Below are 15,958 nucleotides of genomic sequence, written 5' to 3' on the forward strand. Positions count from 1 at the left end.
CATTGAGGCTTGCAGTTCGTAGATCTCGAGGGTTTGCGCGCCGATCATTCTCTTAGATTGGCGAAGTCGCTCCTGATCTTCTCTCCTTGGCTCGTCTTCGTACTTTGCCTGCTCGACCCATTGGAGATTTTCCTCTTCCTCAGTTGGGTAGTTGTCGCAAACCAGGTCGGTGATTTCGTAAGCTTGAATGTCGTTTAGTGCCGAGGCGAGCTCTTCTTGACTTATCCGCCGAGCCGAGCCGTTTTGTTGCGAGTTCCTGGTTCCGTCGTTTTGTTGGGCGTCCACATCGATCACGTCGTTCTCCTCTTCGTTGCCTCGTCGCCTTGAATTACGACGAAGCAGAGGCAGTTCGGTCATGTTGATTCAGGTTGCTGCAGGAGTTTGTTCACCGAGGGGACAAAACGTTGGCAGAGCCATGGGATTTCTTGTGCCGCTACCCGAGGCTCCTGCAGGTGTTGAGAAATCGAAGCGTCTTCTAACTCCATCTATCGGATCAGAGATTCTGGCTCTCCAAGTTGGGTGTCGTCTCTCAGTCGTTATCGCGTCGAGTCTTTCCGTAATCGCCTCATTCCTCTTATCATGCTCGTCCATTTTCTTCATCAATGCAGCCATCATGTTTTGCATCTCCTCTTGGGTTTCAGTTGTCACTGTTGTCATGCCCGATGGTGGATCGTCCTTCTCTGCGCCGTTGTTGTTGTTGTTGTTGTTCTCGTCATCGGAGGTGTTGCTCGCCATGTTCTTCAGATCTTAAAGTCTTGTCGATTTTAGAGTAAGAAAATTTTGATTCCCCACAGACGGCGCCAAATTGTGTGAGCCAAAACTCGCACAACCAAAAATTTGTTTAGGAAAACTTAAGGGATCCGAAATTTCTAGGGTTTATCGCAAGAACTGTAAGATTTAAATAAGGTTTTTATTGCTGTGAAAGTGTTTAAGTCTTAGTGCTCTCGAGTTGTGAAAAGTTGCATAATGAATCGTATACATCGTCTATTTATACTAATTCTCTAAACCGCCTAGCCGAGAATCTCGAGAGAGATTTTCGGAATATTTCCTTATCGCCTCGTGCGGCCACCGTCATAGCACTTCGCCTAGGGTTTTTATGGGCTTACGTCATTTATGAATTAGGTTTGGCCCATCTGAGAAAATACAGCTTGGCCCAATCAGAGAGGGAAGTGGCTCGGCCCATTCTCCTTCTTGCACGGCTCGGCCCATTCTTTCTTCTGCGCAGCTCGGTCCACATTACTTCGCGGCTCGATCCATGCCGCTTCCAGGGCTCGGCTCGTACCATTTCAGGGCTCGGCCCATCCTGCTTCATAGATGGGCTCGGATTGCTTCTTTACAGAGTTCGAATTCGCAGATATCTTCTGACACTTAGTCACTCTGAGATGGTTAATTCAGCCGGGTGGAAACCGACCCCAACATCACTGGTGGGGACGTAGTCGGCAGCGAGAATTCTTTTCGGTAGTTCGAGATCTGCTATTAAACCTGCAACAAAATCTATAAGCTTACATCCCTAATTTAAAGAAATTAATTACAATAGAAAAGATAACTACACATACCTATTCACCGATAACTAGAGGAAACACTGGCTTGGCCCCGTCGAAGATTAAAATTTCTAGAGTAGATTTGCAGGAAAGAGAAAAGAATGAAAGATGAAGACAAAGATATCGCTCCTGAATTAAAGAGAAGAATTAGTTAGAGGCGATATGCCCTAAGCAAATATCTGTGTTGCAGACACTGTTCTCTGTTTGTTTAATTATTTACTCTTCCCTTTTTTATTGTTATGTATTGATTGCTGCAAACGGTTGCATGTAGTAGCGATATAATCTTTTACTGACACATTTTCGTCTTTAATGGACTCCATTCAATGAGAGAGAAGGGAGATGAAAAGAAGAAAGGATTAGGGGTTTTTTGGTACTTTCCTGCTCAATAATGTCGCTTGAATAGTGGAATTCAGGGAGAGTTAGTTTTGGTATTATCTTTTGGTATTATCTTTTAGTATATAATGATATTACTCTAATAAAAATTATCATTCAAAATATCTGGTTAAATGAAATTAAGACCTATAGTAACAAATACTATTTGTTTGTGTGTATCAATATAAACTAAACTGTTTGCTAAAATAATGTAAAGTAAACTTATTAGGACATTATTAGACAACATTTAAAATAAATAGATGATCACTGTTTTTTTTTTTCAAAAACTGAAGTTATGTATGCATGATATTATTGTGCTGAATGAAAATTGTGGAAAGAGAGATCATACTTATAGGGAGAGAAACTTAATAAATTTTCAGATTGATGATGATGTTAATGATAACTTGAAAACATGCACAATCATTTTTTTAATTCTTGTCGAGTGAAATGAATTCATATAAAATTGTAAAAATATGAAAACATGCAACACACATATGCGCATTCAAAAGAAAAGAAAAACGAATTTACTAAGAATTACTAAAAATCTACAAAAAGCAACAATACACAATCACAAATATCATTTGAAAGAAAAAGATTCTCGACAACCGTTTAATGTTTCAAAAGCCTAATTTTTGTTGGAGTTTATAACTGTCCAAAACTCAACTTTGAACCGCTTAAATCAACTTCTAACCAGTTATTTTTAACTTATTTTAACAATAGTTTTTAAATGCTTTTTTTCTAACTACTTGTAAGCTCTGAATCATGGTGGACAACCAAGCCGCTCAAATGCTACCAATCAGCAAAACCATTTGAAAACAATGTTTAAAACCATAGTTTAAACAAACGTTTGAAATAAATAGTTGGAGGATGAGTAGAACGATTAAAGATTAAATTTCTAGCGGTTACAAACAGCAAAAAACGAGTATTTAGAGCAAACAAGCGATTGTAGCCAAATCTTTCTTAAAAAGCTATTTTTAAATGATATTTATAGTTTTGTAATTCTTTTTTTTTTAGATTATTATTGATACATAATAAAATAATTTGGTATTTAATTTTCTGTGTGAGTCTATGTTTAGTTTTTCTTTTGTAATCTTCTTACTCAATTCATTCGACAAGAAAATCAGAAAATGATTGTGCGTCTATTCAATTCATTTGACAAAAAGAATTAGGAAATGATTGTGTATGTTTTCAGAGTTATTAAACCAGGAAATATTATTTAACCTTTGTAATGTTATCAATCAAATTTAATATTAAATTGTCTTTGGTTACTAAACCGTTATTTCTAATCGCTTTTTCAGCTACTTTTACAACCGCTTGTTTTAAATGTTGTCACCAATCAGTCCATTAATGATTAATGATTGGTAGCATTTGAGCAATTTGTTTGCAACCACGATAGTTAAATGCAACCTATCTGACCTAATGTACACAGTCTCTGCAAAGATATACGGTTGTTGTAACACTCCTATCCAAGGCTTCCTAAAAAACCGGAGAATCGGGCATGTTAGGACCCCAGTCCATTGGTGAGCCTCAGGTCTGCCTGGTTCGAAAATACCCAGGTATCAATCAACAACATAGACATAGCTGATCTACCTGAAAATAAAACAAGAAAGGAGGAGGAGTGAGTAATTTGTGATTACTCAGCGAGAATGGACCTTAAGGAGGCCCAACCATCTAACAAACATGAACATAGCAGATAGACTAATCCTAAATCAAGTTAGCAACCAAGGGTAACCCTACAAACAACTACCAAGTTGCAGAAAAACCTTAACCCATTGAGGGAAGCATCACCGTTTTATCAACAATGTTACTCCACCCACCCAATCACAAGAGAAAGGGGTCACCCAATCATCACAGAAAGGGATCTCAATAAGTAAGGTCACTCTGTCTCCCAATCACCACAGAAAGAGACACTCCAACCACAATAGAAAGGGTTACAGGCGGTCACACAGACAGGCCTGGGTCACATAGACTATGGAAGGATCATTGTACCTTCCTTCACCATTGAGCTAGTGCCACGGTCACACAAACGAGACTAACTCAGCAAGCAACACCAACAGGTCACAACAGAAAGGTCGGGACCCACCAGTTCTATATCACACAACCTAATCTATCTCAAACAGGGCAGTTCCAGACCAAACACAACCAATCCATGTTTTAGGGTTCCATACATTTAGATCCATATTCGGGTTCATTATTTAATATTCCACCAGAAACTATCAATCATCAACACAAAATCAACAAGGATCCAAGTCCTAGCAATCTAAAACCCTAACAAGCAGATCTAGTACTTGGCCTAAGAAAATTCTAACTACCATAAACATGAATGAGAGAGAGGGTGAAGCATGAAGTCCTCACCTTGGCACAGAAGGCTGCGAGACGGGAGGAGGAGAAGGCATGGGGGATGGAATGCGAAGCGAAGATCCATCATCGCTGGATCCAAATTCGAAGGGAGGAGGAGAAGGAGGTGCAGACATCTTAGAAGGAAGGAAGAAGTTTCGACTGGAAAGAGAGAGAAGAGATCTGAGCAAGGATGAGAGAAGGAGAATGAGAGAGAGAAGAGATCTGAATACCCGACGTGCGATTGGCGATAACTATCGGTACCGACCACCGATTAGGACGAGCTTGAACTTACTGGAAAGCTTACTCCTGGGGCTTCAATTTAATATGCTGTGAGTCGTGTGGTTCGTCATGGTTCGCCAGGAAATTGCCTTGGAAGTCAATGGCGGATTAGAAGGAGATGGTGACGAAAAAGAGAGAGAAGGAAGAGAGGCTAAGATTTCTCTGATTTAGGTTATAGAAATATTAGTGAGAGATCAGGGTATTTATAGTTATGTTAATTTAATTGGGCTGCGCTTAATGGGCTAATAGAAGATTAAAAAAGATTAAGAATGAACTTAATTAAGAGAGATTGTCTAATTTAAATGAACTGGAAATTGAATTTTCTAACAACCGACTCCGAGAGTTCGGGTTGTTACAATCTTTTCCCTTCAACAGGATTCGTCCCCGAATCCTAAAGGAGAAGTTCCTGAAAGGAATTTCAAAATCAGAACCAAGAAAAATAAAAGCACAAAAGACAAAAAGAGGAAGCTTTGTCGCAGGAGGAGAGAAAAAGATTTCAGAAATGGATTCACATGGGTCGGGCGCCAAAAGAGGAGGAAGCTCAGGTATAAGATCATAAAATGATGGAAGGATTTAGAGGAGGAAGCATGATGTAGAAGTAACACTTTTAATAAACACAAAACCATTTCTTTATTAAAGTAAAAGAGGAGTCGAACATTTTTTTTTTGAAAAGGAAAAATGAAAAGAACACAAGCATAAAATTCTAACCAATTTTTAAGAAACTTAAAAGCAATCAGTCAAACAATTAAAAATAGAGTTATACTCCTATGAATACATTTTATTTTCTAATCACTAACACAAGCTCTGGACAGATCTTTTTTGATGATGCAATCTGATAAGATGGTGCTGATAGATCCTCTTGGTCTGTTTCATCTCATGCGCGACTGGATCCTTAAACTTGAGAAAATAAAATAAAAAAAGAAGAAAAGGAAAATGATATAAAAAAACATCTATTCGATCAGCGTTTATAAGTTGATTGCTTTAGGTTTAAAATATTATATAGTAAAAATAATTTTAAAAATAAGATATGTTTCTTTTGCAAACATTTTTTTTTTTAAACATAAAGATGCGATCTCCTAGGACAGAGCTAGAAAATCTCTCTAGACTCTGATACCAATTTTAACATGTCCGATTCTTTGGTTTTTTAAAAAGTTTGGGATAAGAATGTTAAGGTTGTGGTCTTGGTGAACTTCCAGATTTCAAGAACAACAAATTCACTGACACGAAGAGTAGTAGTGTCGACGAGTTAACTCATTGGATAGCAATAAAGGAAAACCTTAACTGAACCTAAACCGAATCCGAGCGGCCGAGCCAACTCGTTCGACTCTCAAGTTGGTGGAAAGTGAAAACATTTAATGATAATATATTAATATCTAATTAAATTGAAAATCAGAAAAATTGGATCACTACGAAACGAACCCCACCGAAGCAAAAAATAATGTCCGGCGGCAAGGATTAATGATGATTTTGGTCTCTGTCTCCTTCGGATCATTCTCACAGAATATGCCCTTTTGCCTCGTCAAACTCTTCCGTTAAACCATTCTCTTCTTTCTTCTTCATTTGAATTTGCTTCTCTCTGGTTTTTAAAGGTTTGATTCCACCGAAATATGATTGATCGATCCGTATGATCAAAACCAAGTTTCCCCTAATCTGGGTTTTCAAGATCGTTCCTGATCTTTCGACAAATCGTTTGACTTTTTCCGAATCTGGTTTTTTTTCTCTTCATAGAAAATGAACGCCGTCGTTAGAATCGGGAGCTACATCTACCGAGGCGTAGGAACGGTTTCGGGTCCGTTCCATCCATTCGGTGGGGCGATCGACATTATCGTCGTCGAGCAACCAGACGGGACGTTCAAGTCGTCTCCTTGGTACGTCCGGTTCGGGAAATTTCAAGGGGTTTTGAAGAACAGACAGAATCTGATCAAGATCGATGTCAATGGTGTTGATTCGGGTTTCAACATGTACTTGGCTCATACAGGGCAAGCTTATTTCCTCAGGGAAGTTGAAGATGTGATTGGGGAGTCAGAGAGTGGTGAAGTTTACACTTTGTCTTCTGGTGATGAAGCTGAAAAGAGTTGTGTTGATGATGTTGATAAGATTAAGATACCGTTGAAGTCTAGGAGCTGTAACTATGATTCCGCTAGCCCTCGTGGTGGTAATGGGAAGATTGTAGGTAAGCCTGGGATTCTAGGGTTTGTGTTTGGAGGTAGATCGGTTAGGGAGAGTAGCAGGCCTGATGAAGTTACCTCCATGGAGAGAGCTGAGATTGCTGCTGATCTGTTGGATGTTAAGTGGTCTACTAATATCGATACGCGTAAGCCCATCAAAGCTTCGGTGTCTTTGGACGGTGAGACTAGTGGCAGAGAGAGTTTTGTTGTGGATGGAATAAAGAAGGGAGGCTCGGAGAGGTTAGTAGATAGCGATTCTATATTGGAAACTCCTCTTGTTGCGTCTCCTACATTGCGATATCTCGACGAAAAAGAGCAGGATTTACGCGAAAAAAGCAACAATGTGGAAGAGTATTGTGAAGAGAATGCACTTCTTGTTGAAAATGGTTCATGTGAAGCGTCGAGTACTAGTGAAGGGAGCGGAAAATTAGACGTCTGTGGCGAATCTGTGACTGTAGAGACAACAAACGAGCCACTAGCACAGGTTAGTCGTTTATTCAGTCTCATTTTCTCGGCAATGGTAGACTAATAGCGTAGGAAGTATGGGACTGATGTCTTGTATAAATTGTATCTATGCTAGGATTCTTTTACGGGATGCGAGTTGGATTCTAAGCAAGAGTTAAGTGCTCCCGAATCTGTGGGAAATGTAATATTGGATTTGGGGAGCATTAGTGTTTCACAAGAAGGAAGCAGCACTGGCTCTCCAGTTCAAGATGAAAATAAAATCAACATGGAAGATATGCATTTCTCAGAAGAGGGTTTTGAAAAGTCTCAGTCAACAGGTGGAGCAAGAATCTTGCAACCAGAGATTGAAGAAGAACAATTTTCCTTTAGCGATCTTGACGAATGTAAACCTGGTGGGAGTAGTTCTGGAGAAGGGTCAAGTTTTCCTGATACAGTAAAAGTTGATGGGATAGAGATTTGTGATGAAAATGGAATTAGTCATGTAAACGGTGTGGAAAACTCTAGGGCCTTCTCAGTGGCGATTGATATAGAGAGAAAAAAGGAAATCTCTGGAGAAGAGATGGAGCGGTTGGTAGAATCATTACCGATTATGCGGCTTCACAACAACGGCGATATGGATGCGAGTACTTGTCAGTCTTTGAGCCAGTCATTTGACCCATGTTCCAATGCTTTAAAGTGGGATTTGAGAGAAGATGAGTCGAGCTCAGGGGGTTTAGATGCTGAAAAAGTTTCTGAGGGTAGCCCACACTTAAAGGCATTCAAACATGTACTCGCTAATCCTGAAGTGGGTAAGGAAATATAGCTTATTTACCGTTATAGTTTTCACTCCCTAGATTTGATGAGGGATGCTGAAATTGTTTGGTAATTACGAATTTTGATGCTATAGTCTAACTTTGCTCCATTCTCAGTCGAGCTCTCTCTCTGCAAGCACTTATTACGTGAACGAATGGGAGCAGAAGCGGCTTCTCAGGCCTTCAACTCCGAAAAACTGGATATGGAAATGTTTGCTTCTTTGGGCCCATCAATCTTGGAGAATGATAAGCTTATAGTGAAGATTGGTGGCTGCTATTTTCCATGGGACGCAGCAGCTCCTATTATCTTAGGAGTAGTTTCATTTGGGACTGCCGAAGTATTTGAGCCCAAGGGAATGATAGCTGTTGACCGGAATGAGAAACCTGGTGATGTATTACCCCCGGCTGGTGGAAGCTGGAAGCTTTGGCCTCTCTCTCTCAGACGATCAAGGAACGATAGCGAAGCTTCTTCTAAGGACGTTGCTGAACCTGAGGAGAAGCAAGAGAAGTCGACGAGACCAGTGAAAAAGACGGTCAGGGCACTAACTCCAACTTCTGAACAATTGGCTTCGCTAAAACTGAAAGAAGGAATGAATTCCGTGACTTTTACGTTCTCCACCAATATTGTGGGTACACAACAGGTCATTTTACCTTATACGACGACATGTTCTGTCATATAACTGTCAAGAGTTCCCACTGTGCTCACAAACTCATTAATTCAACAGGTAGACGCAAGGATATACTTATGGAAATGGAATGCTCGCATAGTTGTTTCAGATGTAGATGGTACTATCACAAGGTAAACCGCTTTCTTCTATGTGTGCATGTTTTCAACAAAATCCAGGACCTGTTTCTTTTCTGATCTCCTTTCTTTTTGGTTTTTCTTTATGATTATTATAGATCGGATGTCTTAGGCCAGTTTATGCCTTTGGTTGGAGTAGATTGGTCGCAAACAGGTGTTACACATTTGTTTTCGGCTGTTAAGGTCTGTTATATGTGCCTTGCTGGTTCTTGTCTTTTTAAATGGAAGTAACGTGACCAAAAAAAAGGACTCATTTTTCTCGCCTGAGCATTTCTACAGGAAAACGGATATCAGTTGATCTTTTTAAGTGCACGCGCGATTTCTCAGGCTTCAGTGACTAGACAGTTTCTAGTTAATCTCAAGCAGGTAATTAGACTCAACGCATTTCAAAATTTTCTGAAATCGAAAATCTTAATCTTAGCCAGCAAATACTAGGACGGGAAAGCATTGCCGGATGGGCCTGTGGTTATTTCTCCTGATGGCCTCTTTCCTTCGCTGTTTCGAGAAGGTAAATTGTTTCCTCTGCAACATATCAAACATAAATCTCATGATTAGTTGATTCTTGATTCTTGAGAGATTTGTTTCTTATTATTTTTATTTTTTTTCTTGACAGTGATTAGAAGAGCACCTCATGAATTCAAGATTTCTTGCTTGGAGGTTAGTTTTATTGGGCTTATTTATCCGTTGAACTCTTCTCTCCTCTAAAACATGTTTACAGATCTCGGGTAACTCTATATCTCATGTTTTTTTCCAAATTTTACAGGAAATACGAGCATTGTTTCCTCCCGAACACAACCCATTCTATGCTGGTTTTGGAAACAGAGACACGGATGAGATAAGCTACCTTAAAGTTGGAATCCCTCGGGGAAAGATCTTCACTATTAACCCAAAGGTACTCTCATTCCTAGCATCTTGTGGTACAAACTATGCCTTATGTCTCGGGGTTGCGTTTGCTTATATTTAAAATGAAACCATGACAATTGTACGCTAGCATTTGGCATAAGGCGATTTCGTTGTGAAATATGTTGTATGAAACACTGAAAATGGTTTGTTTTTCCAAAAAGCAAAATAAAATAAACATGTAATGGCAAACGCAAAAAGGTTGGCGTTTGAAACAGATTGTTCACTTGTGAATTGCAGGGAGAAGTAGCTGTGAATCGCAGCGTGGATACAAGATCATACACCAATCTTCATGCTCTTGTCAATGGAATGTTCCCAGCTACAACAACCACTTCAGAAAGGGTATTGATCAATTATATTCCTAATTTTAGTTTGCTTTTTCGAAGTTTTTCTTGCGGATTGTGATGAACTTCTTACAAACAGGAGGACTTTAACTCATGGAATTTCTGGAAACTGCCTCCTCCCCCGGTTATGTGATGATGAATTGATGATGATGATGAAATCATGATGATAATGTGATTTGTGTCAAGAAAATGCCGGTTAGATGAATAGAGATAACATATGGTGGCTCAGTGTAGGGTATAGCATTCTTAACCGAAGTCCGCCGTAAAAAAGAAAAAAGAAAATCAAAGTCCATCTTGACTTTTTGTTTGTTTGTTCTTTTAGTGGACACAAAGTAATTTCGTCGGTTCTTTGTTTTCTTTGTCACATTGGTCTCGTTTCACAGGTTTACGATGTATGCGCAGTTATTTTATACATGTACATATAGTATTGAAATTGTTGGATAATAATCATTAGAATATTTTAATTTTTTTTTTTTGTATTCTAAATTTTATGTTACAATCTAAGTATCTATCCATTCATTATAAACGAAAAAGAATTATAAAGTAGATACACACTAGGAGTTTGATAGTGAGGATTTGTATGATTCTGTAATTGACTGTTGCATCTAAAAATTACATTCAAAGGAGGATTCTTCGAAGAAATTAATTATTCTCTGGTGTTTTCTTTGAAGCAACTCGCCAGGCTTTGAAGTGATAACCAACAGCATATTTAGGGAGAAACTTATTGAGTTTGACGATTTTGCAAAGACCATCTCTGTCCAACTAAGTTTCGATGATGTCTAGAAGCTTCATTGTCTGGAAGTTTTCTTTAGATACAACAAGGAGACTAAGGAGAACATCCACATTTATTTTATGAGAGCCAGACACCTATCTTCGCCTGATACTGCGGTTTACTCAATCCATCTTCAAAGACCTGAAGAATGCAGCTACTATACCAACAAGATCAGGAAAGAGAAGCTAGATGAGTTCAACAATGTGGTTCGAAGCTTACCTGAAGGAATCACTTTCGCCAGAGCTTGCAAAGACTATATGATTGGCCATTTCTTTTGTGAAAGCAAGGAATCTATTCCTCAGATAGAAGATTTGTTCATTCATGCCAAAGAAGGAAAAGCTGTTCGCACAAAATCGAAGACAAATGTCAATTTCTTATCTCTTCTTCTATTAAAGGTGAAAGATCTAACCATGTTCTTTGTGATTCTGGAGCTTGTCTCAACATGATGTCCAAAACAACTGCTTTCAGGCTTGGTATTAAGCATCTGCGCAGGACTAGAACAAGGATCAGCGTAGCTGATGAATCCAGTGCAACAGCAAAAGGAGTAGCTAATGACATTCCCTTGACGATTGGAGATTGCATTGTACCTGTCGATTTTTACATTGTCGAGACCAAAGATAATTCACATCCGATCATTCTTGGATGGTCTTTTCTAGCAACTGCAGAGCAATCATAGATTGGCCAAACCAGAGGATTTCCTTTGCTAATGTCAACAAGGACATCTTCTATAATGCTGTTCCGTTTAACAGCAGAGCAGGAAAACGCCCAGCAACAAAGGTGTTTGAAGCAGAACTTTAGAGAGATGAAGAACCTGCTAGACAGAACAAAGAGATTTTGAAAAAGACTGGTCTTAAGACAAGGTCTTTACTGGACTAAGCCGCATCAAAGTTAAATTTATAGAAACCTGAAGGAGGAGTACTCCAAGAAGACATTTGTTGAGGACCCCTAGAAGATGTGATTGTAATCCCATTTGAAGATACTTCTTCTTGAGTAGGCACCAACCATTTTTTGACCTCTACCATAGCTGTAGTGAAATCTGAGGACGGACTTGTATTTTTTTCTTGAAAATAAGATTATTTCTTGATTTCTAAATACATTACAACAACCATATTGGAAGTAGTTTTGATTTTCGGGATAAACTAGTAGCTGATTGAAAATCTAAAAGAGTCTTGATATTTTCTTCAGGGTCTTGAGAAGGTTGTAGTAGACACGAGATAGGTAAGTTAGCCAATCTCCAAGACATATGAGAAATGGGACATTAAAATAGGAGATGATTGATCGTTTCCTCCATCAAACCACACTGTTGGCAGGTTTGATCAATATGTATTCCCCATGTAATGAGACGAGATGAAGTTCCCAAAGCTTTGGAAAGCATTCGCCATAAGAAGTGCTTCAGTTTGGGGAAGATTTACAGTTTCTTTATTCTTTCTTTTAGATGAGGATCACCAAAGGGAGGCTGGATTGATCATTTCCAGGATCTTCAAGCTCCGGAGCCAAAAAATACCATGTTTTCACAGAATATTCTCCACCATTTGTGTATTAACAATACAGCTTATCATTTTCTGGAACTTGAGCTATAAAGATAGATTTAGTTTATATTCTATCCCCCAACTCCAAAAGTTGTAGTTGGTCATCATCCCATTTCCTCTATCCAATCGTCGTGGTGATAAAGTCTAAGACCAACAACGGATTCACTGATAAACCATTTGCTGGTCTAGGAGGATCTGCTCGTATCCAATTGTCTTGAAATACTATAATATTCTCCCCGGAACCTATATTGCGACGTATTCCTTTCTTGAAAAGCTCCAATCCCACCAGAATTGATGACCAGCCAAAGGATTGATAACAAAAAGGTTTGGCTTCCAAAATAGATTCATCTCGATAATATTTAGCTTCGAACAATCTGGCAAAGAGTGTATCAAGATACTTTAGAAGTCTCTAAGCCTGTTTGGCTAAACGTGCATCATTAAACTTCTCTAAGTCTTTGAAGTCAAACCTCCTTCTTTTTTAGACATTCGAAGCTTTTTCCAAGCAACTGATAACACCTGATTTTGACCACTTTTATGGATCACTTTCAATATCTTATGCAGATTTTTTCACTAATTTTTAAAGGTTTTATAAGTGTTTTCCATGTTTTGGAGTTTTCAAAGGTTTTTCAGGAAACATGGAGCTTTGGAGCGCATTGTGGAGCAAAAATATATTTTTGGATAAATTCAGGCCGTCAGAAGTTTAGCAGCCAAAGAAGACCTTCTCACCTTCTCCCCAAATTTGGACACATTATAGAGGAGACAACCAGTTTTCCAACACACTTGGAATCGAAGCAATCCAACGGTTAGATCTCCAGATATCATCAATGCACTGAAGACCAATCAACACAGTCCAATCAAGGACACGAGCTTTCACCGCGGCCAAGCTTGCTTCCACCGCGGCTCAGGTTGTTTCACCCCCGATGGACCTATGTCTGAACTTAAGAAGCCCAACTAAGGCCCAAGACACCTCCTGCACTCATTTTACAAGCCCTAGACGCCTAGACTTGGAGAAACACTATAAATACTCATTTTAAGTCTTTTGTAAGAGAGCCTCTTTCTTCTCTTTAAGAGAGAACTCATTTGTAGTTTTATATTTTATTTCTATGCATCTGTAGAAGCTTTTCATCTCCACACACTGTCTTCAATAAGAGTAGTTTTTCTGCAACTTTTGTTTATTTACTTTTCTGCTTTCTTGTTCTTAAACTGATGATGATGTCTAACTCAGTCATGTCTGAGTAGTCACCGAGTTAGGTGAAGGGGAAATCCAAAGGGATCCCATTTTCGACTGACATCTAGATTTTTAGGAAAAACGATTTTGACTTTTACATGATTCTCTCATTCATCCAAATCTCAAAACGGTAACTCTGGATTGATCACCAAGAGTCCGATCATAGGTTAAATCTGAGCCACGAGAGTGTTGTATCTGAGTTACCTGAACTGGATCTTAGGGACGTCACCGTCGTAGGAGACGAAGGCTACGTACGGAAGATATGTAAGCCAAGATGGATTCCGATCTGAAATGCATGAGAGCGAGAGTTAATTGCCATGAATGAGTGATTAGATGATTAAGGTGACGAGAGTTGGCTAATCTTATAAGTGTCTATCCTAGTTTCAGAGTCATAGAAAATCCTTGCCTAAATTCCTTGTGTTTTAGAACATGAACCCTAAAGATGAACCTAATCCCAACGCCGTTTTTCATATAGTTTTCAACCGATTTTTATTTCAAGCTTTTTAATTCTCTGCTTAATTAGATTTAGTGACAAACCAAAACCCCTTTTTATCAGATTAGGTCTACGATTGTTTTTAGCATAAGTTAGAAGTCATCAACACACAAATCCCTATGAATTCGATCCCTAAGTTCTAATGTGTTTGTTGCACTTGCAGTTTGTCTAGGGTAAAACTTGTGTTGCCCACTCCACCCACATCAATTTTTTAGCGCCGTTGCCGGGGATTTGTCGCTGTTGACTTCATTTCTTAATCTAATTTCAATTCTAGACCACAAGATTTTTGAGTTCCACTGGAGATTTTCTAACTTCTCTTTTTATCTTTGCTTTCTTTCCTCTCAGGTGCATGAAAACTAGAAGAAATCCTGCCAAAATTAATTGTACTGCCCCTAGACGAGATTGACAAACATGAAATAGAACTTCGGAAACTCAGACAAAGGACGCTCAAGATGGCAAATCCGAATGCCCATCGCGAAGATCTTTTTAAACTGTGATCAAGATAATAAAATTGGAGACAATGACCATGATTCTATTCATGATGATGACCGATATGCTGCCCATGAAGGAGATGGCCAGCCACAACTCGATGGAGAGGGAAACCAGATCCCTAGAAATGCTGCTCAAGCCACTGATAACTGAAGGAGACAAGACCAGGTCGACCCCGAAGAATTACAAAGGAATGATGAAAACATTGTTCCACCAAATGGTAGAGAGGCCAATCGACCCATACAGCTTGCCAATCCTGCGAGAAGACAGCCCCACAATAGACTCATTCCCGATTTCGATGCACCTCACCAACACTTCCAAAATAGATCAGCTATTCAAATTCTTACGCCAGCCAGAGGAGATCATGAGATAAAACCTCAGATTGTCTCTCTGGTAAAGCATAATCAATTCCATGGAATTTCTACTGAGCATCCAATAGACCACATTGATCTTTTTGAAGAAATATGTGGAATGGTGAGAACCACTCCAGAAACTGTGGACTATGTAAAGTGTAAGCTTTTCCCTTTCTCTCTAAGTGATAAAGCTTTTAGATGGTTAAAATCTATGCCATCTGGTTCTATTACTTCATGGGAAGAATGCAAGTCAGCTTTCCTGAACCACTTCTACACCAAGTCAAGATCGAACCAGCTGAGAAACAAGATACAAAGTTTCCAACAAGGCCCAATAGAATCATTCTATGAAGCTTGGGAGCGATTTAAAGGGTATGAGAGAGACTGCCCTCATCATGGTTTCTCTGGAGAAAACCTGCTAAGCACCTTCTATGACTTAAGAAGAAGTATCAACTTTCTCTTGACACTGCCAGTAATGGAGATTTCAGTTCGAAAACTATACCACAAGGAAGATCACTCATTAAAATTTTGGCTGTAGCTAACAGCAACTACAATCCTGAGTAAAGAGTGGTAACAATAAGGTGAAGATGTCCTAGATGTATATCATGATGCCTGCTAAAACCAATGATGAGAAAATTAGATGTCAATATTATGTTCAAGTAAAATGAGCTAGTATATCCTGGCAGGTAAGATCTCCATGAATAGAAATCCTCTGGTGAGAGTTCGTAGTGCAAGTACTCTAACTACCGCCTAGTCTAGTACTAAACACAAAAAGAACGACCATGTAAAGCTTAGAAGCACATGGGTCTTACTCATCATAGTTTTGTGCCAAACATTCCTGAAAAATTGTCAAGGTCTTTTAATAAGCATAGAAAATTTTAAAAATTGCAGAAAAAGATAAAAAAAAAACAAAGAAAAATAGATTAGTACAGATAAACATCCTCCCCCGGACTTAAATCACATTGTCTCCAGTGTGAAAAAGTTGGTCAGAAGATGGTGAATAAAAGCAAAAGAGTCTAAAATAAAATAAAAGAAAAATGGTGATAGAACCGTGGGTATGATGAGGTGATGGATGGGCGTTTATGTCTTGTGCCT

The 15,958-nt window shown here is 39.0% G+C and overlaps 1 protein-coding gene, 1 long non-coding RNA gene and 1 other non-coding gene across 10 annotated transcripts; 1 reads left to right on the plus strand and 2 right to left on the minus strand.

The window, feature by feature from the left end:
• Nucleotides 1–3,334: 3,334 nt before the first annotated feature.
• On the minus strand, nucleotides 3,335–4,592 carry LOC112087450. Its single transcript, XR_002900128.1, has 3 exons — nucleotides 4,484–4,592; nucleotides 4,269–4,412; nucleotides 3,335–3,503 (listed from the first exon to the last, which is right to left on the minus strand). It is a non-coding gene; the product is annotated as an uncharacterized LOC112087450 (long non-coding RNA).
• Nucleotides 4,593–5,956: 1,364 nt separating this feature from the next.
• On the plus strand, nucleotides 5,957–10,272 carry LOC18020601 (phosphatidate phosphatase PAH2). Of its 8 annotated transcripts, XM_024157469.1 has the most exons (12): nucleotides 5,957–6,121; nucleotides 6,261–7,184; nucleotides 7,281–7,953; nucleotides 8,074–8,597; nucleotides 8,682–8,755; nucleotides 8,857–8,941; nucleotides 9,038–9,124; nucleotides 9,194–9,266; nucleotides 9,372–9,415; nucleotides 9,522–9,650; nucleotides 9,899–10,000; nucleotides 10,082–10,272. In XM_024157469.1, exons 2-12 carry the CDS (start codon nucleotides 6,264–6,266, stop codon nucleotides 10,133–10,135), a joined length of 2,766 nt encoding a protein of 921 aa, XP_024013237.1. In that variant the 5' UTR covers nucleotides 5,957–6,121; nucleotides 6,261–6,263; the 3' UTR covers nucleotides 10,136–10,272. The 8 variants fall into 8 exon arrangements, 4 of the variants coding, with proteins under 4 accessions (XP_024013237.1, XP_006403338.1, XP_024013238.1 ...); XM_006403275.2 differs by having other exon boundaries at nucleotides 5,957–7,184; XM_024157470.1 differs by having other exon boundaries at nucleotides 5,957–7,184; nucleotides 8,074–8,582.
• Nucleotides 10,273–15,159: 4,887 nt separating this feature from the next.
• Nucleotides 15,160–15,265, minus strand: LOC112087683. Its single transcript, XR_002900228.1, has one exon. It is a non-coding gene; the product is annotated as a small nucleolar RNA R71 (small nucleolar RNA).
• Between the last annotated feature and the right edge of the window lie 693 nt (nucleotides 15,266–15,958).

Source organism: Eutrema salsugineum, unplaced genomic scaffold (assembly GCF_000478725.1).
Source record: "Eutrema salsugineum unplaced genomic scaffold, Eutsalg1_0 scaffold_17, whole genome shotgun sequence".
In the NCBI taxonomy this organism is placed as follows: Eukaryota; Viridiplantae; Streptophyta; class Magnoliopsida; order Brassicales; family Brassicaceae; genus Eutrema; species Eutrema salsugineum.